The sequence below is a fragment of the Anarrhichthys ocellatus genome, unplaced genomic scaffold, assembly GCF_004355925.1.
Source record: "Anarrhichthys ocellatus isolate YVR2014 unplaced genomic scaffold, GSC_Weel_1.0 scaffold12, whole genome shotgun sequence".
Taxonomy (NCBI): Eukaryota; Metazoa; Chordata; class Actinopteri; order Perciformes; family Anarhichadidae; genus Anarrhichthys; species Anarrhichthys ocellatus.
The window spans coordinates 7251642-7272921 of record NW_022280042.1 but is presented as its reverse complement, the minus strand read 5'-3'; the positions used below and the strand labels follow the sequence as shown (position 1 = coordinate 7272921).

Genomic DNA, 21280 nt, shown 5'->3' with positions numbered 1-21280 from the left:
TGTGTGTGTGTGTGTGTGTGTGTGTGTGTGTGTGTGTGTGTGTATTGAGCCCTCTTACAACCCGCACCCTGCAGCTCCACGTGGCTCTGTTTGGCTTGGAGCGCTCTGCATCCCTGTATTTTGACGCACATACACACGGTGTGCATGGCCCAGCCAAGGTTATTTATAGACTGGCCTCAAGCTAGAGAGTGTAAAAAAAAAAAAGAAATAAATCAGTCTCAGGAGGCAGAAGTGACAATTGAACTAAGCCTTTGAGCCGCGAGAATGCACCTCCTCCCTCTTCATCGACACAGATAAGGAGAGCAATAGAAGGGATTCTGTTTGTGCGAGCGCGTGACAACTTTTCTGCAAGTCAGCACAGCGGAGGAGCGACAGAAGCGCTTGTGCGCGGCTGCGAAACAGCGAGAACCCCTCGGGCTTCGGTACAGTCGCCATCCCTCCCCCATTCCTCCCCCTTCTCCAGCAGATAACTGTGGTAACTGCCGGGACTTCCAGCCGGCCCCTCACTGCGCCCTCTGCTGGACGGCAACACACTGCAGGCGGAGAGGCCACTGTGATCGGGTCTTAATCCCATTGTTGTAGATTAGATTAAAGGGTTTTAGCTGTCTGTCGACAGCGCAGCTTGCTGCGGCGAACAATGAGTAATGAGTGGAATGGAAAGCTGTGGGAAGGGATTTGCTGGCCGTTATCGTTCATTCGCAAATACCACCAAAACAAACATGCCCGTCTTTTGAAGCGCTAACATTTTTTGGGAGCGCTGTGCCGGCTTACACGTTTTAATGAAAGATAAATTAGCCACCTTCCGTTTTGTCTTCTCCTCATCCTCTCTTTGCCATCTCTCATCAAGACCTGTACAAGCCAGCGGTCTCCCACAGGGACCTGAACAGCCGGAACGTCCTCGTCAAGGCCGACGGCACATGCGTCATCATCGATTTCGGCCTGTCCATGAAGCTGACGGGGAACAGGCCGGCACGTAACGGCGAGGAGGAGAACACCGCCATAAGCGAGGTGAGCGTTCGGCAGTTTTAGGATCTACGTCTTCCCCGTCTCGCCTCCATCTCTTTTCGCCGTGACTCACCCTGCTTTTCACTCCGTCTGCCAGGTGGGGACGATCCGCTACATGGCCCCAGAGGTCCTGGAGGGGGCGGTGAACCTGAGGGACTGCGAGTCGGCGCTGAAACAGGTGGACATGTACTCCCTGGGCCTGATCTACTGGGAGAGCTTCATGAGATGCACTGACCTCTTCCCTGGTGAGACACACACACATGCTTGTAGTTTTTTAATTCTTACTTTCATCATCTTCACCAACAGCACAAGCCCCTCCCACGCTGCAGACAGCACAAAGCCATTAAATACGCATTCATCTTATCTGGGAAGCAGACGGCGAAATGCACATCCATAATGAATATTTCTGCCCCGTGAAAAATATGTAAGACGCGTCCTTCCTCGTCCCTTACCTCCAGGAGAGTCGGTGCCAGAGTACCAGATGGCCTTCCAGGCAGAGGCAGGGAACCACCCGACGTTTGAGGACATGCAGGTCCTGGTGTCCAGGGAGAAGCAGCGGCCCAAATTCCCCGAGGCCTGGAAAGAGAACAGTTTGGTACGTTGGTGTGTGTGAAAAGACGTTCTCAGAGAACTGTGTGTGTATTTATTAGTGGTGCAACGGATGATTATAGCAGCTGGTCTGCAAGGCTCCAGATCCAGGCGCTGTTTCTATAGCGAGTGTTCATATTGCTCGTATTGTTGAATATCAAAACCGTGTCTTCTCCTTCAGGCGGTCCGCTCTCTGAAAGAGACGATGGAAGACTGTTGGGACCAGGACGCAGAGGCCCGTCTCACGGCCCAGTGTGCCGAGGAGCGTCTGGCGGAGCTGCTCCTCATATGGGACCGCTCCAAGTCGGTCAGCCCTACGCTCAACCCCATGTCCACCACGCTGCACAACGAGAGGTATGCGTGAAAGACCTATATCGTCGCGCTGCTCATTTCAAATGTCGTCCTTGACGTGTTTTGTTTTTTTGCCTCTCCGTGTGTCCCGCCAGAAATCGCATGACGCCGAAGTCGGGCCCTTACACAGACCAGACGTCCACTTACATCGAGGAGAATGAGGGCGTTGCCAAGAACGCGCAGGCCGACACCACCGGCTCGGTGAGCGGTCGCGCCGGGGCCGGGACCGGAGAGAGGAACAGGAACTCCATCAATCAGGAGCGCCAGCAGCAAGCCAACGCCCGCCTGCCCAGCCCGGAGGGCAGCAGCACCAGCGCGGGGTTCAGAGGCAGCCCCTCAGCCTCCACCACCACCACCACCACTATCATCTCCGACTCCGAGGGCACCACAGGGTCCGCCACGGTCCCCGTCTGCCTCCACCTGACCCAGGAGGACCTGGAAACCACCAAGCTTGACCCGAAGGAGGTCGACAAGAACCTGAAGGAGAGCTCGGATGAGAACCTGATGGAGCACTCGCAGAAGCAGTTCTGCTCCCCAGATCCGCTGAGCCCCGGCAGCTCCAGCCTCCTCTACCCGCTCATCAAGATGGCGAGTGAGGCCGCGGGCACGTCGGAGCCCGCCGCCCCGATGCCCGCCACCATCTTCCCCCTGCCCAAGCAGCAGAACTTGCCCAAGAGGCCGTCCAGTCTGCCCCTGCGCACCAAGCCCACCAAGAAGGAGTCCTCGTCGTCCTCACTCAGGTTCAAGTTCGGACGCTCGGGGAAGTCCAACCTGCGGCAGGTGGAGGGCTCAAAGATGAACATTGGTGCAGTGACGGGCACCAACGCAGCGGCGGAGGCTCATCGGGGCGCGGGCACAAACAACACACCCGCTCTGCGCGACGCGCACGCCAACGGCGCCGCTAACGGTCACGCCAGCGCCGGGGTCTCGGCCATGGTGGCAGGCGGGGCGACGGGTTTCGGAGGGTCCAGCGTAACTCAGAACGGGTCCGGAGACGGCCGCCTGAGCCTCGGCGTCATCACAGCCAGCCCCGACGAGCACGAGCCGCTCCTGAGCCGTGAGCGGGAGCAGCCCGACCCGAGGGAGGCAGCGCCGAGTGTCGCGGCCCTCCGCTCGGCCCGGCCCAACACGAACAACAACAACAGCAACACCGGCCACGGCAGGGGGGACGGGGAGAGCGGAGGAGAGAGCGACGGGGGGGAGGAGGAGGGGAGCGGGGAGGGAGGGAGCAGGGAGACCACGGGGCCCCCAGGAGAGAGCTCGGGGTCCGGTGTCGTCGCCCCCCAGCGGGAAGCTCCGGTCACCATGAGAGGGGAGGCCCTGCTCAGGCAGCCCAGAACCCGCCGGCCTGAGAGACCCAACTCCCTGGACCTGTCCTTCACTACACAGGACCTGGCCTCACTAGGTGACTGACTATTTATTTAGGTGCATTACATTATATTATTATAAATTGTTGAATACATCGATGATACCGTACTTTGTATCCTTAAAGGGATTGTACACGCGGAGAGTAGTTTGCCCGTCATGTGGCATGTGAAAATAAACCATGATGTCATAATAACATAGTGATGTCATCGGGTTTATCTCAGCTTGGGAGTGGAGACGACAGAGTTACATACTGGGGCTAGGAGTTAGAAAGAATTGGGCATTTTACCAACTAATGACACTACACTAATGACGCTATATAGGTTGCATTGTAACATTTCTCCAACTTGATTAAAGTGTAATACTGAATTGCCCGGAGGTCCCTTTAAATGAATAGAAACGCTAAACACACAAGTATTGGGACTGATCAGTGTCCCCTTCCTTCTTCCAGGGGAGGGCTTGGTCCAGCCTGACGGGGCCTTGGGGCCGGGCGGCGAGAAGATCAAGAAGCGCGTCAAGACGCCGTATTCCCTGAAGAAGTGGCGGCCCACCACGTGGGTCATCTCCACGGACGCCAGGGGGCCGGAGGTCAACAACAACAACGGGTCGTCCCGCGGCCAGGCGCACAGCCAGAGCCGGCCCAAGTCCAGTTCGGCCATCTACCTGCGAGGGGGCAGCTTGGCCAGCGAGCCCAGCGACACGCACGTGTGAAACGCGGGCTCTCTGACAAGACTGAAAAAAATATATATAATAATAATAACAACCAGAGAGCGTTTGGTTTGTGTCTGCTGAGCTCCCTGCTCTCAATCAGCAGGAGGAAGCTCCGGAGCGTCTCGTGAACAAACAGTCTGAGTCTGATCGTGTACAGTAATTAGGTCCGTCTCACTCCTGTGTCTTTCTGATGATGGCATTGCTTTAAATGGAATCCAGCTATGCAGCATTCTCATCCGCTTCTGTTTACGCGTTTTATTAATCTCCCCTTTTGTCCGTTTATTGTTTTCTACCACGTTTCGTCCCTTTTTCTTTTGTCTGTGTGCACTTTGAACCGACTAAAATCAGTGTTTAGAAAAGTCCCGTCTGTTGCGAAAGTGGTCTCTAAACTGAAAAAATGAACTGAAAAATAAAAGGCGACGACAAACAATCAACACTTTGAGCGCTCTCGTTCGCTGCATCGAGCGGTGTTTCGGGAGCGTGCTCGGTAAAAAGCATCGACGGTCTTAAAAGACAGAACAAACTGCTCTAATCTTTATTTGTTTCCTTGATTTGTATGCAATACCAATTTTATTTCGCCTGTGTATCGTTTCTAATTGTGCAATAGGATTTAGCTTTTAGAACGCTTTCAATGTTTGTTTTTTTTAACGCTTCCGTTCTTTTGGTTGTTGTTTCAAATCCCGTCGTTATTTTTTTTTTTTTAAATGTTAATCTCTGTTGCACTTATGAATTGTCACAATCGTTTTGTAAACAATCCACCGTACACTATTCCCCCCCCCCCCCACCCCCACCTGACTCGAGAGCAGAAAAAAGCAAATGACAATCTCTGGACTATTTTTCGGGGGGGCGGGCACAAACACAATCAACCCAAGCTGACTGGAAGAAACAAAGTGGGTTTTCATGGAACTCCCTCTGCTTGCACAATGAACACCAGGAATGGCTCAAACTCCGTAGGGTGGGGGGTATTTTAACGCTACAATCACCGGAATCAAACCTGCGGAGTGATCTGCTACAGTGGCCGACTCCCAACCCTGTCCCGCCATCGCCTGACCTCACTGTGGACTCTGTTCAGCTGCCTGTCAGTCGACTGAAACACTAAGAAAGCCCATATTCTGCTCCTTGAACCGTTGTCGGAAAAACCATAAACTAACCTAAAAGAAACCAAACCCCTCTGAAGCACGCTGGATATTATTTCTGCTTCTCCCCGTCTCATCCCTCGATGTCCTAACGACTGATTCCTGCGCGTGTGAGTGTGCACGTGTCGTATTTTTCCTTTTTACGAGCATTAGATTTTGTCGGCCGTAGCGCTGTACAGGCGTGCTGAAATGTCATCATTCTGTATTTTCAGGCGCTGCTTCAGGGCATATGAAAAGATCTCATTTATGTTTTTGTAATCTGTAATTTGTATGAAAAAAAAAAAACCCAACATATGTATGTGTACTGCATTGATATTTGCATTGTTTTTATGGAATTCTGTTTTTTTTGTTGCGTTCAATGGACACGGCCTTCGACTCCATTGCTATGCATCTGCTCGGTACAGTTTCTGTAAACATTTTCAAGTCAATATGGAAGAAAAAAAAACTCAATAAATGTATGAAATAATCGTTGGTTATATTTGTTAATGTCATATCTCATTTGGGTTTCAGGGCTTTTGTTCTGAAAGTACTGCAACAGGAAAAATTACAGTAGTCATTTTATAAAGAAGTTAATTTATTCCAATATGTTGCACTATTCCATTAAAACCTCTCCCTTGCATGTATTGCTATTTCGGGAGCCATATTAGTTTTGCATAACATACATGAATGTATTAAATGTGGACCCCGTGGTGCAGAACACGTCTCCCAGACTTCCCATCAGTTGCCACAGTCGACACACGAGGGAGACATTTCCTATCCCCATCTTGTTTACCTCGCTTTCTACCCGCCGTCTGCTCCACGCGCCCTAGCAACTGCAGCATCAGCACGAGCGGGCGCAGCGTTCGGTGCTTCTACGTCAGAGCTCTCCTTCGGCAGCGTCAAGTCTGCGAGAGGCAGCCGGGACCGCACCGGAAGTTGACCGACTTTCATTCAAAATAATATATAAGTTTGTCAAACGTGGAGTGTTTTTTAATTTTGACCCTTTAGTTTGGAATATTTCAATAGTACAAGATTTTAACATTATTTTAGGGGGCTTAATGTCACATGGCAAACGTGTTGCAGTGTGCATTTAAGACTGTTTTAGGTGTTTTGTAGTACACAAGGTGGCTAACAATAAGCTATTGTTGTTCCTATTCATCCTCTGTTTCCCTCCCACTCAAGGTGCTTTTTGTTTCTTTGATTTGTTTGTGTGGTAATTGGGTTAAACACATTAATTAAAAATTATACAACAGGTAAACAACACTGAATGATGGCAGTCTGACATTAAGATAGGGCTTTAAAGTCATAAAATACAGCAGGAAATGGACCCACTTTAAATCACTCGTCAGTTGATAAAGTGCATTGCAAGTAAGTTAGCACAAACCATCAAACTCACGGTACACCTGTGATCTCCTTTGGAATAAATGTTAAAAGGCTTTTACTTTGAAAACAACCGGAAGTGTCCGCGTTCATTCCCCGCGCTTTACACTGGTACCTTTCCCGTCGTGTCAACTGAGGCTAGCCCAGCATCACCGCCTTCTTCTTTCTATCCCCTTCTGTATTTTCTGTCCCTCTTGTTCCTTTTTCCGTTGTTTTCCCGACATCCTCGGGACACAGCGCACCTTCCTCTTTTCTTTTCTTTTCTTTCATTTCTTCCTCGACCAGGAGGCGTTTCGGTGGCCGCTCCAGCCGTCGTGCCGCATCAGCCGAGGGGAGAAAACATCCATCCGCGACGACGAGGAGGAGGCAGGGTGCGAAACACAGCAACGCCCATTTTGACACCTCCTGTATCACTACCGTCTCCACGACAGACGTTTTTAGCATCTTTTTCTATGTCCGCGTGTTTATATCGAAGAGGCCTTTCCCTCACTTGTAGCCTGCACCGACGGTTCCCACCGCGTCTTTGACGCCTTCGAGTAGCGGCGGATATCAACAGGGAGCCGGGCTGCTGCCTCCATGCCCCTCTGCAGGTGAGCGGGGTTTCTCCTCACGCGCACATCTAAATCTCAACATGGACGCTCCTCTGTTATGTGGAGGTTAGGTCTGGACTAGCATGGAGTATGTTTTGATGATGGTGATTATATCATGCGGAGGGGGAGGGGGGGCATGCCAGTCTCCCAGTAAACAAAATAGCCTTTTATTATGTGCATGTGATTGCGTGGAGATTTGCTCTTCTGTGAGCAATCTTTCAAAATAAAAGTATTGTGATATTTAAAAAATATATATATACTTTTATTTCCATTACATTCAAATTGCAGGGTTAAGGCAGTGTGCAAAAGCAGTTGTGTAAACTTGAGCTGAGTCGATGAATTGATTAGTCGATTAACAGGAAATTAAACCGCCGTTTTAATTTGTTAAGCAAAAGAAACTACAAAAGAAATCCACCGCTTCTGACTTCTTTAAGTAGATATTTGCTGGTTTTCTCAGTCGACTATGATGTATTGTGAATAGTCTCATAGTTAATTGGCTATTTTTGTTGAACAAACTCATGGTTGAACAAAATAAGCAATTTGAAGGGCATCAATTTGGGCTTTTATGCGATTAATGGTGAGAATAGATGTACATCCCTACTTTCTGTGCAAGTTGACTGCCCCACTTTTGCTCTTGGCAGATCAATAACGGTCTGTCTTGTGTTAGGAGTTTATCTGGTTTTAAAGGGACCCCCACAAACCTGAAATACTACCAGGTAACACAGTACTACTACAACCAGTGCTGCTGCTGCTGCTGTCAGCCTTCAGGACATTGCAGAGGAGTGCAGGAAAAGCTGCTAAAATAAAGATGGCTGAGCATTTTGCTGCTAGACCTCTGATGCCCAAACCCCTGTTTACTTACACACACACACACACACAAACACAATGAATGAGTGTCAATGAAGATCAGTCGGCCCCGTTCCCTAGCAACAGCGACGTGTGCTGGTCAAAGCCCCCCCCCCCCCGCCAAATTTAGCTCCTAGGCCAGTCGATGCGGCTGTGTGTTCGTGCATGTCGCTACATGCTGCATGTGCAGTGTATTTGTTATCAGGGTTATGTCGACTTTCAGTGGGAGCACCCATGCTACACAAATAAATAAATGCACTCTCTATGCTGGAAGGTGCTTTGCATTGAATTAGAGTAGACCTCACTTGGTCTGGTATGAGCAGTAGCTTATATGGCTAATCTCAGCTGACATGAGGGTTTTTAAGGGTATGGATGTATTTATACATGTTTGTTTTTCAATGCAAATCTGAAATAAGGATTTAGAATTCGCTGATTCCCCGCAAGGGCCCATGGGTGTCAGTGGACCCCTGCACCCATGCAAAAACATGTTCCTGCAGCTCTGAATCCGGGTCAGTCAGGGAGAAGCCAGCACCTGCCCCCCTCAGTGCCTCCTCCCTTGCTTTAAGCTGTTTTAATGGCATTAACCAGGGGGTTGTGTGGGGACTCAGAGGGGTGGGGGGGGGGCATATCTGCTCTGCCCAGCACGGAACAGATTAACATCAATCTGGCAACACACACTCATAGACACAAATGCACACACAAACCTAGACAGACAGCCATGAGCTAATCCCGCAGACCAGCTGTGTGTTGATGTGTTTACCATGTGTTGACAAATAACGTGTTTACATCGACACGGCAGACCTGACTCACCTCCTCTCTCTCTCTCTCTTTCAGACGTTACCCGTGGCCTTAACGTCCCACATCTTCCCGCGGTTCTCCCCCGCGTCCTCAGGCGTCCCGCGCTGAGCGCCCCACCGCTCCTCATTCTCCTCTCGGTCTCCCGCCATCGCGTCCAGCTGTGGCCCTCGCAGGGCGCGCTCGCTGGCTCTCACCTGACAGGTCCCCGGCCTCAGGACGACAGCCAGCACCTGCAATCTCCCTACATGAGGGACAAAGCGACGCAGGTGAGTGCTGTGGGGGGGTTAATGTCTGTGTGTGTGTGTGTGTGGGGGGGGGGGGGGGAGTGCATGAGTCTTCTTTATATGCACAGGTTAAATTCAAACAAATAACATATAATGCATGTTTGTGTGTTAGCATGCTTGCATTTGCTAATTAGGCACAGGGTGCTTTAAACTGAATGCTAACATTAGCATGCTAACATGCTCACAACTGCAATGCTAACATCCTGATGTTTAGGAGGTTAGCATTTAGCGTGTTAGCATTCTAACAACTCCAATAAGCACTGAATATGAGAACAGGTATTTGTTCATAAACCAAAATATTGGACACGAAGATCTTCCCCTGATGATGGCGCTAGATGAAAAGTCAGAGGACTAATGAATGTCTTTACAAAATTCCACAGCAATCATCTACTAGTTGCTAAAATATTCAGACTGGAGCAATTATTTGACAGTCAGACAGACGGACTGACGTTGCCATCAATGGCAACCTGAAGCAAAGCCAAGATGGATGCTTGCAAGACGTATGCCCGATGCGAAGAGGTTAAGAGGGATTGCGGACGGTTGCATCATCAGACTGACTCGGGTCAAACAGAAGCTGTAGGATCTGTCTTTATCTCAGTCCGCTTCAAAACCGCCTCGGGTGTTGTTTCCGTTCTGCTTTAAGACAACATGTGTCTTTTTTTTGCCCCACCAGACTGTTTTTGTGCTTGTATGTTTGATATTTAGCTCTTACCATACTGTGTGTGTGTGTGTGTGTGTGTGTGTGTGTGTGTGTGTGTGTGTCAGACCCCCAGGGCCTGGGCAGATGAGAGGAGGAGGGGATCTCACAAACGCTCGGCCTCCTGTGGGAGCACCGACCAGCTCAAGGAGGTCAGTCTCTTTCCTGAATCTACAGCCCAAATACACAAACAGTCTTTTTTCCCTCTACAGATCGTCTGTTTACATCTATACGTCTGTCTGTTAAACCTTCGCTTTCCAGATTGCCAAATTGCGTCAGCAGCTCCAGCGCAGCAAACGCAGCAGCCGCCATCGGAGGGATAAAGACCGCAAATCCCCGTTCAATGGCAGCCACACCATCATCCAGTCGCAGGTAATCAATAGAGACAGCTTTGACAAAAGCTCATTAACAGATACAAAGAGCCACCAGCTAGCAGGAGCTTGTTAATAGATGAAGAGCTCCCCTTCCCTTTACGAAACGTGCCATTTGCATTATTCGAAGATTTTGATTATTGCTCGTCAAACTTAAGCTATGGAGCTGTAATTTGTCATATATTTATGATTTATGGATACCTATGTTGGTATTACAAGTGCAGCTGTTTTTTATCCTGTGTGCGGAGCAATAAGACAGATTTATGAAGCACGTATTTATGTTTTTCCGTCTCACTGCATTCACCTAAAAACAGGTGCAGAATCCATATGAACTGTCCGGGCCTTTGTGTGTGTGTTTTGCAGTCGCCGATGCCCAAGACCATCCTGATACCCATCCCCATCTCCAAGTCATCGGCCCCTCGTTTCCGCAACAGCGTGGAGGGCCTCAACCAGGAGATCGAACGCATCATCATCCGGGACACGCCTGAGAAGGACGAGACCATCGTGGTGAGTTCTGAGAGAAATATAAAAACGTTTTTTACGACCACTGTCCGGGTTTTAAGACCCCGGTGCTACGTTGTTATTGTGACCTCATTTGTGTGTGACAGCCACAGGATGTCCCAGATGGGCACCGCGCGCCCCCACCGGTCCCCCCGCAGCGCGGCAGCAGCACCCGCAGCATCGACACGCAGACCCCCTCGGGGGGCGGCCTGAGTGGTAACCACAGCAACAGCAGTAGCCGCCCCGACTCCATCTCGCCCTCCTACCTCACCGTCCTCAACGACACGGGTGGAGGCAGCCCCTATGAGGACAAAGGTGACTTAACACACACCACACATTGTACACGTGCCCTGCCAAAGTCTTCTCGAGCGTGATCTGTTTGCTCACCGCGACCTTTGACCTCAAGTACCCCCCCCTCCTTGTCTGCCCTGTCCACAGAGCTGGGCCCCTGCTCCCCGCTGCCCAAGTACGCCGCCTCCCCCAGACCTAACAACAGCTACATGTTCAAGAGGGAGCCTCCAGAGGGCTGCGAGAAGGTGAAAGTGTCCGAGGAGACCATGTGAGTAGAAGATCTTCAACGCACTTTTTCTTGTAACCACTTGTATCGTTACGCTTGCTGTTGTGGGGGCTAAATGTGTCCCTGCACGTGTGCTTCCAGGCCCAAACCCCTGCAGGCGCTCCCGCCCTTCCTGTGTCCCGACCGCAACAAGGTCAACTTCATCCCCAACAGCGGCTCCGCCTTCTGCCTCGTCAGCATCCTCAAGCCCTTGCTGCCCGCCCCGGACCTGAGCTTCCGCTCCGCGGTGGGCCTCCGGAGCCTGTCCCCGGCCCTCGTGCCTCTGTCCACCCAGCCCTGCCTCCTGGAGGAGCCCGAGAGCTTCTGACAGCCCACGAGGGCTTTAAAGTCAAAAAGAAACCCCGTCCCCTCTACGAAATCAGAAAACATTTACTAAGAAACAACCCTTCTGCTCCAAAAAATTTAAATAAATTTAAAAAAGCCTTCAGCATGCCAGCTAAGCTCTCTCTGATGTCCTCCTCTTGTTGAAGCGCTTCCCACTGCCTCTCCTCCTCAGACGACCACGACCCCAGAGTCCTGCAGCGGCTGACATTTCATCGCTTTCTTCTACCTTCAGTGCTGGTTATGTTCCTGTTTTTTCATGGGGAGGAGAAAAGGGGCGAAAAAAAGGACAGACTCTTTTATTTCATCGTATTATACCATGGCGCCTTTCCACGGACATCTCTTTTTCTATCTGTAGTTATTTCTCTTGATATGTAAAATATGCCTTCCATTATTTGAAACAAAGAAAAAAAATGGGGGCCGCTGGTTTCCTTGGAGGCTAATTTATTGGTGCTGCCAGATATTACGTAGCAAAACTTGAACGGTCGCTAACAAAGGAGGAGTTGGAAAAAATAAATGTGCCTGATATTTCAGAACGCAGCTCTCCGGTCACGTGCGTCTCTCTAGCACGACGCGCGTGATGTCGGCAGTACGACAACCATAGGTACACACAGAAAGGCAGGCAAGTGGGGTGGTCCACAGAAACAACCCAATATTTAGACCACCTGTGACCTAAATCCAGACGTTTTACCAGCCATTGTACTGGTACTGGTACTGGTAACAGCGAGCTGGTTTTCCCGCCCCCTGCCGGCCGGTGTGTGTATCTATCGGAAACGCGGGCCAGGGCTATGACGTGTGCAGCGCGTGTTCCACCTGTGTCCGCATGCCCCCTCCTTCCTATGAGACCAGCCTTCGCTCAAAAAAAACGCTCCATCACGACCAACCCCCTTCTGTTCCTCCTTATTTATTTTCCCGCTCTCGCTCTCCTTTTCTTTCCCTCGCGGCCACCGTAATGCTGATTTTTTTTTTTCCTTCTTCTTCTGTCTTGCTCGGTTAGTGTCGTGAAATGTGTCCCTACTGCGGGGGGGGGGGGAGGCTGAGCACGGAGAAGTCTGTGAACCCAAAAACACCGCAGGCCACGTGGGTACACAACTAAAAGTGACGTGCGCACATCGTGATTGACGTCCGAGCTGCGGTCACATGACCCGTTGGTCTCCGGCATCTCCGTGCCCCGCCCCCCTCTCCTCGCCCCGCCCCCTTCCTCCTGTAAACGTCAGCACTACTCGACTGTGCCTGCTACGGTGGGATAGGAATGTACTGGCTGTGTAAATAACGAGGCGCACTGTGTTTGTATCATCTACTGACAAAGATATGTATCTGAATGAGTCAATTGTACCATCTCCCCCCCCCCCCCTTTCCCCTCCTGCTTCTTCTCCGCTGAGTACTGTGAATTACTACACATCTCATTATTGTGAATAATGTATTTATTTATCGGGAGTGTAATGTTGGGTCGCCAGAGAATTTTAACCAAGAATAGATTACATCGTCCATCTCAGGTTGTAGTGACTAGGACACACGCACACACAAACAAAAGATGTACTAACTTCTCAGCGCACACTAACAAGTCTACTACGAAGGGAGCGAACCAACACGTAGCCTCCCACGCGACGGGAAGTGAAGTGATGGAAACCTGTAGCAGAGTGGAGAGAAGTGTGGATGTCATTCATTTATTTATTCGGTGACCTGATTTGTAAGAGATGGAGAGTTCTGTTCCAAAATGAGATATCCACGTGCTGGTGAAACAAGCACACCCACGAGCGAAGACGTCCGTTTACAAAAATACAAAAGTAGCTTAAAAGAGCAGATTCATACACGTGGAACAGATTTATTTCAACTTGTTTTCTTTCTCAAAGTGGATAAACAGCATTTCTGGAACTCGACACAATGATTCCTTGTTTGCTCGTCCAGTTTATTGTAAACAGAACTGCCACGTTTTCATCTGTTAAACCCCTCGAGTAAAATAAAAAGGCATAGTTGAATTAAATAAAGCATTTGTGATTGACTTGAGAAATACATTCTTTTTGTTTTTTGATGTGTGTAAAGCAAGAGTAAACAGTATAATACATGACCTCGTGTCACATTAAAAACAAAAGTTAGTGTAGTAGGGGTATATTTCCCCCAGAAAAGCAGATCATAATATGTATAAAAAGTGTTTTTCAGAGTTGATTTTTTTCCCATGATGCACTGCGATCACCTTTACTCCCTTGAGTGAGATGTATACAGGCACACGACTGAAACTGAGGATTTGGTCTCGGTGCATGTGGACGTGATATTCACATCTCAACAACGTAGGTATACTTTCCATAATAATAATAATAATAATAATAATATGATTTTAGAAACCCGACTGCATCTTCATTTTGCAGCTGGTCACTTTGGAAACATTCATAAAGTGTTGGTCGTCTTTTCCCCTTAAATATACATCAGAAGTCCATTCCACGACATAACAGTTCTCCAGTGTTGATCCTTTTCCCATAAAACAATAGATTTCATAAATCCATCTGTGAATTCTGAAAATAAACAGTTAAAAATACAGTATTTTACTTCTTATTTTAGTTTCTCAAAAAACAAACCGTTATATAATCAGAAAATAAATACAGTTTGATGCAGCTTAGGTGTTATTGTCAGATTTATAGGACTTATATAACCCACCCAACCCATAACGATTCAATCCGGTGTCCTACTTTAAAACAAAATAAATGTTTCAACCGTCACATTTTTCTTGGCTTGGGATTGTGGAATCTGAACGGCGGATTGGACTGATTTAGTATTTTTACCCACACTTCATTCAGAGACAGTAGAATCTGGGATGAATGAACATAAAGACGCCGTCGGTGTCACAAAAGCCGCGGAGATTGGACAGTGTGAACTCTCCTGAGGGGGATCAATAAAGCGTCATCAGACAGGTGGAGTCTTCAAGATCCAGAGTTTGTGAAGGGGTCTGCATCAGTGTCTCAGGGTCCGTTCTTATCGCATACATACACAATGTACAATATATTTATAGCGTACGCTCTTCATTCACACGTGACAATCATGTGCTACCATGTTTAAACAACAGTAAGCAGTAAATGGAGACTCTTTCTTTACATCCTGGGTCCTCTGTGATGTGTGCACACGGCAAACAGACACACACCCAAACGACGCAAACAAAACAGAAAGAAAAACTAAATAAACCTGCAACCCAAACCTTCTCTCCGCATGAGGTTTGCTGAGAGTCCGTGTAGTGTTAGCAGTCATTGACGAAGCTGCAGGAGAGCGTTCACCCACTCACAGCACTTTCCCCTTTTCCAGTGTAGGATAACACCTTCCAGTGTAACACAAAATATGGATTTGCAAGTGTGGATATGTACACATATCTCCTGGTAACATGTGTGTGCATCAATGTCTCTGTGTGTGTTCTTTTACTTGGTTTCTGACATCCAGATCCTGTGAGAGAAATCCATCACACACACATATACAGAGCTCTAGGCGTTGAGGAGCTCGTCCGGGGAACGTCCAATGGCGTCGGGGTTTGAGAGGGGGTCCAGGTCTGCGAACAGGTTGAACCAGGCGGACATGTCTTTGGATCCACCTGGAGCAGCTGTCAACAGAAGAGAGTTTAAGTTTAGCAACTGGTTTCAGGGTAATTAGATTGATTGGAACTGTGTCTGTGAGTATGTATAAAAGACATTAATTATCTCAGCAGGTAAATTTATTTGGTTTTAATAAAATGAACACGCAGGGAATAATATTCCGGGACTAATCTACATGACAGTTTTTACTAAAAGAAGACAAGAACCCAGATTGAGGGAGAGCGAACCGTTAGCTGCTGCACTTGGGGCCGGCGGAGCTGATTGGCTCTGCCCGGGAGGAGGCTGCAGGGGCGGAGCCTGGAACATAGGCGGGGTCGACCAGCCTAGGAGACAAAGAAAAAGTGATGAGAGCGATGGGTTTCGGCGTGCCGCGGCGAGCTCGTCCCTCCAGCAGAGCAGCAGTGTGGCTGACCTGTGGAGCTCAGGCTGTGGTCCAGCAGCTGGGAGGGCAGGAAGCCCGTGGGGCTGGGGGGGCCGGAGGGCGGACGCGCCGCCGGCCCGCTCTCTGCTGCCCCCGTGCTCGGTGGAGGAACAATGGGAGAGTCGAACAGCCCGAATGCGTCCTGCCACTCTCTGCTGAACTCGTCGGCGGCCCCCGGGCCCGGGCTGAGGAGGTCTTTGAGGAAGGCCATGTCGCCCCGCTCGCCATCCTCCTCCTCCGGTCCCAGCCCTAAAAGCAGACTCTCACCTAGAGGGAAGGGAGTAAAAAGAAGCTGATGAGAAATATTCCTAAAATATTTTTGATATTGTTCCTTTTAGCAGATGAGATGTCAACACAGCTGCCCTAACGTCACAGTAAATCATCAGTTCATGGTCAGCCCAGAATGTCAAAGTAGTGAGTCTGAGGAGTGAAGAAGACGCTTGATTTCCTAAATGACAGGTGAAGGAAACAAAGCCTCTTGCTTTCAGACAGCCGGAATAAATCCAGATCCGAAGTGCAAAAGGAAGCAGAGACATAGAAAAGTCCCAGGAGCGGTGAAACTGTGCCACAACAAAGCAAAGTGAGTCCGAATCTGCAGGCGGTAGGAGACACAGAGAGACAGCGGGCCGGTTTACCGGAGGCAGGCAGCTGTGACAGGCTGGACTGGAGGCCTCCAAAGCCCCAGGGCTCATGCGAGTCTCCACCCTGAGGAGGCCGGTCCGTCGGCCAAGGCAGGTCACAGTCCATGAGCATCAGGTCGTCGTCCGGCGGTCCTCTGAGGTCGTACAGGTCTACAGCAGGTGCACTTGTGTTTTGGCGCGCTGAGGTCATAAAGAGTCGTAAAGCCAACAGGCATCTGGCCCAAAGTCAGCGACAACAGTCCCAATGTACACAACTGTACTGTTTACACACACACACACACACACACACACACACACACACACACACACACACTTACCACCGTCACTGGTTTGGCTCTGTCCATCACTGATGGGGTCTGGAAAGGAGGGCACATGAAAAACACTCAAAAGCAGCTTCTTACATTACAGTATCACTGTTATACTTTTGTTGTTCGGAGGTTTATTTATATTGCAGACAAATGGCTAAACGCAGATAATGACATAACATACCATAAACAACTTGAAAAACTTAAATCAACTCATAAAACACCACAGACGCCGCTGCATCATTTTGAACAGTGAATCACATTAACTCTTACTTTAGTCAAAGTGAATTAATTTATTGATTAAAGTAAGGCTGCAACATACCATTAGTTTCACTACACATGATTTATTATTGTCTGTAAAATGTCTTAAATGTCTTCATGCCTACAGGGGGCAGCACATACCTGCTCCAGAGGCACTTCCTGATGGCTTGTTGTCGTCATCCAAGGACACCAGACTGAGGAAGGAGGAAGGGAGGAAGGAGGAAGGAGGAAGGGAGGGAGGGGAAAAAAATGAGAAAGTGCCTTATCTAGCTGGCGAGACGCGGCGCTTCTATTTTTAGCGATGCAGTGGCCTCCATTAGATTTGGAGCTGCAGTCTCACTGCAGGAGTACCGCTCTAAGACCCTCAACTACCGCGTGGATCACTACCCATCAGCACACGTACAAAGCTGCTCCACTTACGTGTGACAGAACATGGGAACATGACTTCGTGATTGATGAAGACATAGCTGAGGTGATTGTGTGCAAGAATACAAAGAAAAGGGCAAACGGCGAGGGGAAATTATAGGGAAAGGAAAGAAATGCCTGGCAACAGAGTGTGTGTGTGTGATGACGAGGCAGGAGAGGAGCATGAAAATAGGAGTGCGTGTTAGGATGTGTGTGTGTGTCCTCTCACCTGTCCGTGTGGCTCTGCAGAGCCCTCTCCTTCTTATCCTCTCGTTTCTGCGCGTCTGTTATTTCCTCCAGTGGGTCTCGCAGGTCCTGTGCGAGGGAAGAATGCGGTCAAATGTGATGTAGAGACACTTCGGCCGCTGTCCGCCAGCGTCTCTGAAACCTGAAGTACCTTGAGCGTGGTGAACTGGTACGGCACGTGTCCCCGGAAGGCCTCTTGGATCCCCGACATGGCGTGGGCCGTCTTCTCCCAGAACTGCAGCAGAGTGGTCTGGAAAAAGACATGCATTGAATAAAAGGTAGACAGATGAAGACACTTGAACAGAGTCACAGTAAACTGTTGACGCACACACGTACCTGGTAGGTGCAGAGGGAATGGGAGAGCATGTTGCAGCGGCTCGCTCCCAGCATGTCCACCTTCTGACACACGTCGTTCTTCAGCTTCTCGAACTGGCTCTTCGTCCCTCGGACCTGGGTTTGGACCTGACGACGGAGAAGGCGAGACAGACAAGAGGATGACAAACACGCACGCGTGCTTTACATCGTCGCGAGGCGGTCGACAAACAGGCGTCCTCCCACCGTGCGGAACTTTTCCAGCTGCTTGTAGGTGTCCGGGTCCAGTTCTTGGGAGACATCTTTCATCCAGAGCAGAGCGCCTCTGTACTCGGTGCGGGCCTTCTCCATGCGGCTGACTGTCAGCAGCGTGTCGGCGATGGCGCGCCGACGGAACGTCTCCACTTCCTGGTGCAAGCGGTGCAGCGGCGGGCAGAATGCCATCCTATGGAGGAGAAAATAAGAATTTCCGAAATTCAGCAAAAATATCTCACTTTACGGTAGTTTAGAATGAATTGTACGTGTCGGCTTCATTGACCTCTGCTTGGCGGAGGTGCACAGGGCCTTGCTGGTGGCGTCCATCATGTTGCCAGCCTTTGTGCGATCGTCTACGGCCTGGAAGCGCAGGAACAGGCCGAGCTCGTTCTCCTCCTGAGACAAACCTGGGGACACGGCTCAAAGTTTAAGTCCCACGCACGGTGGCTGACGTTATAATATCTGAAATAAACACCGCCTCTATGGTATTCAGTGAAGAGGTGTCATGTGGAAGGTCTAGTTTGGACTCACGTGTGATCCGGTGCTGGTACTTCTCGATCACCTTCAGCAGCTCCGTGCACGTTAACTGAACCGAGCGGAAGAACTGCAGAGACAAACGGGCCCGGTTAGAATATGTCACACAGACCAGCTCCATCTTTAAACGCAGATCGTCTGCCACGTGTCCACTTCACGTCTCTTCTTTCGGGACTATGTTTTGCAGCGTGATGCTTCTCCCTCACGTAGCACGTGTATGTGTGTGTGTGTTGTGAGTGGAGAGCATTAACAGCCACGCTGAGACATCTCAATATGGTGCAGGTTCAGTCAAATAAACTGATAAAAAGCTGATGTACGGTTGCCAGTTTGTGTGGAGCCCTGACTTTGTTATTCAGTGGAAACATATCAAGAAGAGGTAGAGCACACCCAAGACTGTGAGAGAGCAGAGGAAGGAGGAGACTTGTGTAGTTACTCATTAACTGCAGAATAAACAGCCCGTCTGCCTCAGCAGTGGCCAAACACCTTTCAGCGTCAGATCTTTAGCGGTGTACAGGGCACTGCTCCTTCACAACACACCTCTTTAAATGTTTATTCTTGACATGAACCAACACATTCACCAGGATCATGTTTATCCAACGGCTGTGTCTGAGTCACAGGGGGAAACAGAGGCACAGTTCTGTTTTTCTAATTTAGGAATCTGATGGAGGAAAGCAACAGAGCGGATCGGCTCCAAAAACAACCTGCTCTGTATTTACTGTGTAAATATCCAAAAAGTGTCTTTTAACACCTCTTTGTCTGACGTTGTCTCCGGCTCACTGGGTATGGGTGGAGGGACAATGAGAGCAGGAAGGAGACAGACGGGGCCTGTTCGTGCTTCGAGGGGAACAAAAGCCTCACAGTGTGTCTCTAGCAGCTCGGTGAAACTCGACCACGTCCCCGCCTCGCGGGACCAGACAGTCGGGACGAAATACCAGACAGATGCCAGCTCATCCAAACCGTCCGTACGAAGCGTACTGTACCCTGCTAACAAGAGACACCTTGTGCCAACACACTGCTGATGTTCTGACAAAGTCATCTCATCCACATATTTGCGGGGGTCTGTTCTGACCAGGAAGGACAGGAAGACTACAGGCCCCGATACGGTTCCCTGCATGTAGGGCATTCCCAATCAGAGACACGTCCCTGATAGCGTACTTAGTGTAGTCAATCTGTCGTATCCTACCTCGAGCTTGGCGTCGAGGTCAGCGTCTGATGCCACCACGTACTCGTCCTCCTTCTTGCCCGTGGCTTTGATGAGGACCTGCTTGGTCTTCCAGAACTTCTTCTGCATGCGGGCCATGACCGAGCTGTCCTCGCCGAGCAGGGCCCGGCCGCCGCTCAGCATGTCCCCCGCAAACCTGGGGCCCAGACGGCTTCAGTCAGCTGTGTTTTACAACATAATAACATGACTGCTATTTACTAGAGTTATGTCATTTTACTACATACCCGTCCATCATTGGATATCAGCCTCTTTTTTCTGTTCTGAAAACAAAAATAAATACAGGGGGGGGGGGTGGGTGTTAAAATAGGATGAAAGCATCAGGATTTAAAGTATTTTGGAGCTGATGTCAAAGGCTGAAGGTTTCCTGTTGTTTCCTTGTTAAGGATCCTCACACAGGAAGACAAATCAGGCTTATGTACTTGGTTGAATAATGCAGATGTTTGCTTGATATGATCTGGTGTGAAACTGACTAACAGTGGCAGACTAATAGAAATGCAGGAAACAATGAAATGACTGACTGGGATACACACAGGGCACAGCAGCAGGCGACAGCCGACAGCTGTTTCCCCCACTGGATTATAACCGAGTTATAGGCGGTTATCGTGGAGGGTGATCTGTGGCTGGACAACAACTCATCGGTGCTAAAGGCTAATCAAATGCGGTTCTAGGAGCAGTGATCGGACACCTGAATAGAGAGCCAGCTGCCGAGCAGGTGTTCGGTTACAGGAAAAGGCTGCCCTGACGACACGGAAAGATACACAACGCTTTGTGAAATGCAACTACACTGTAAACACTTAGCTTGACAAAAATGTATAAAAGTAGAAGTAACCCTAACGGTAGTCGAGAAAAACGAACAAAGGAGCTCGTGAGCTAGCAGCAGTTAGCTTGTCGCTATCGTGGCAGGAACAGCAATGAGAGCAACTAACGAGGCAATTCAACATGGCCGCTTGTTCGTTTGTGCTCGGTTAGTTGAAGTAGGTGAATACACATTTACCTCGCTTTTAGTTTTGTCCCGCTGTCCCGAGCATCCATGCGGCGCAGCTCGGCTCCGCTAGCCTCCTCTGCCTACAGAGCCGTCATAATGTGAGTCAGAGGAACAGGATATGCAGAGTAGCTATGGCGCCGTTTGGACACCAGGGGGCGCTGCTGGCCAGGTAAAGACCGAAGATCGTCTTTTGAAAGAGGAGCTATTCACAGGCTGCAAAAATGGACTACAACCTAACAACGTTTCTCGTACATCAAGTTCAATGTTTTTGCAGTTGACTACATCAGAAGAAAGCATGAGAGATACGTTGATGCCCGTGAGGTGTTATGGAGTCAATGAGAGCAGCACATTTCGATGTAGTACAATAAATACCAGTCTGAGGAAAAAAAGAGTCGTTTCCCACAAGTTTTCTTTTGCTACCCAAAAACACAAGGACGGTGATAATGTACAACGGAACATGTGAAATATATCAGACAAACAATATTTCATGAATAATATCACAATATACTGGATTATTTACTGATGTTGCACTTCCGTCATCAATAGTTAAGCTAAATTGGAGGTAAAGAAACAACCAATAACAATCCAATACAGTACTTTAATATAGTTTGTATATGTGGA

General features: G+C 49.4%; 3 protein-coding genes across 5 annotated transcripts in view; 2 read left to right on the top strand and 1 right to left on the bottom strand.

Annotated features, from left to right (window-relative positions):
* Positions 1-5627, top strand: part of LOC116385906 (bone morphogenetic protein receptor type-2) — a 19384-nt gene extending 13757 nt beyond the window's left edge. The window contains exons 8-13 of the mRNA XM_031851670.1: positions 848-1008; positions 1103-1250; positions 1464-1600; positions 1775-1947; positions 2040-3349; positions 3761-5627. Coding sequence (XP_031707530.1) covers positions 848-1008; positions 1103-1250; positions 1464-1600; positions 1775-1947; positions 2040-3349; positions 3761-4020 — 2189 coding nt within the window. The 3' untranslated portion in view covers positions 4021-5627. The remainder of the gene's footprint in view (positions 1-847; positions 1009-1102; positions 1251-1463; positions 1601-1774; positions 1948-2039; positions 3350-3760) is intronic.
* On the top strand, positions 5515-13380 carry fam117ba (family with sequence similarity 117 member Ba). Its single transcript, XM_031852149.1, has 10 exons — positions 5515-5554; positions 6801-6886; positions 7012-7105; positions 8786-9015; positions 9799-9882; positions 9992-10102; positions 10465-10608; positions 10710-10917; positions 11041-11161; positions 11261-13380. The coding sequence occupies exons 1-10, from the start codon at positions 5515-5517 to the stop codon at positions 11484-11486; spliced, it is 1344 nt and encodes a 447-aa protein (XP_031708009.1). The 3' UTR covers positions 11487-13380.
* ical1 (islet cell autoantigen 1-like) lies at positions 12724-21280 on the bottom strand. Of its 3 annotated transcripts, XM_031851674.1 has the most exons (15): positions 20669-21280; positions 19899-19934; positions 19636-19810; positions 18450-18522; positions 18202-18325; positions 17910-18108; positions 17688-17813; positions 17503-17601; positions 17335-17420; positions 16842-16894; positions 16452-16490; positions 16129-16314; positions 15485-15760; positions 15300-15395; positions 12724-15080 (listed from the first exon to the last, which is right to left on the bottom strand). In XM_031851674.1, the coding sequence occupies exons 2-15, from the start codon at positions 19907-19909 to the stop codon at positions 14965-14967; spliced, it is 1659 nt and encodes a 552-aa protein (XP_031707534.1). In that variant the 5' UTR covers positions 19910-19934; positions 20669-21280; the 3' UTR covers positions 12724-14964. The 3 variants fall into 3 exon arrangements, with proteins under 3 accessions (XP_031707534.1, XP_031707535.1, XP_031707536.1); XM_031851675.1 differs by lacking the exon at positions 19899-19934 and having other exon boundaries at positions 19636-19835; XM_031851676.1 differs by lacking the exon at positions 16129-16314 and having other exon boundaries at positions 19899-21280.

What these genes read in the sequence shown, in the direction of transcription:
- fam117ba (XM_031852149.1), top strand. Translation starts at nt 5,515, where the DNA reads ATGGACACGGCCTTCGACTCCATTGCTATGCATCTGCTCG. An exon ending in TGAGGGACAAAGCGACGCAG is followed by an intron (nt 9,016 to 9,798) that starts GTGAGTGCTGTG and finishes TGTGTGTGTCAG; the next exon opens with ACCCCCAGGGCCTGGGCAGA. An exon ending in CAGCCCCTATGAGGACAAAG is followed by an intron (nt 10,918 to 11,040) that starts GTGACTTAACAC and finishes CCCTGTCCACAG; the next exon opens with AGCTGGGCCCCTGCTCCCCG.
- ical1 (XM_031851674.1), bottom strand. An exon ending in ACCTCGACGCCAAGCTCGAG is followed by an intron (nt 18,523 to 19,635) that starts GTAGGATACGAC and finishes TTGTCTCTGCAG; the next exon opens with TTCTTCCGCTCGGTTCAGTT. An exon ending in TGCACCTCCGCCAAGCAGAG is followed by an intron (nt 18,109 to 18,201) that starts GTCAATGAAGCC and finishes TCTCCTCCATAG; the next exon opens with GATGGCATTCTGCCCGCCGC.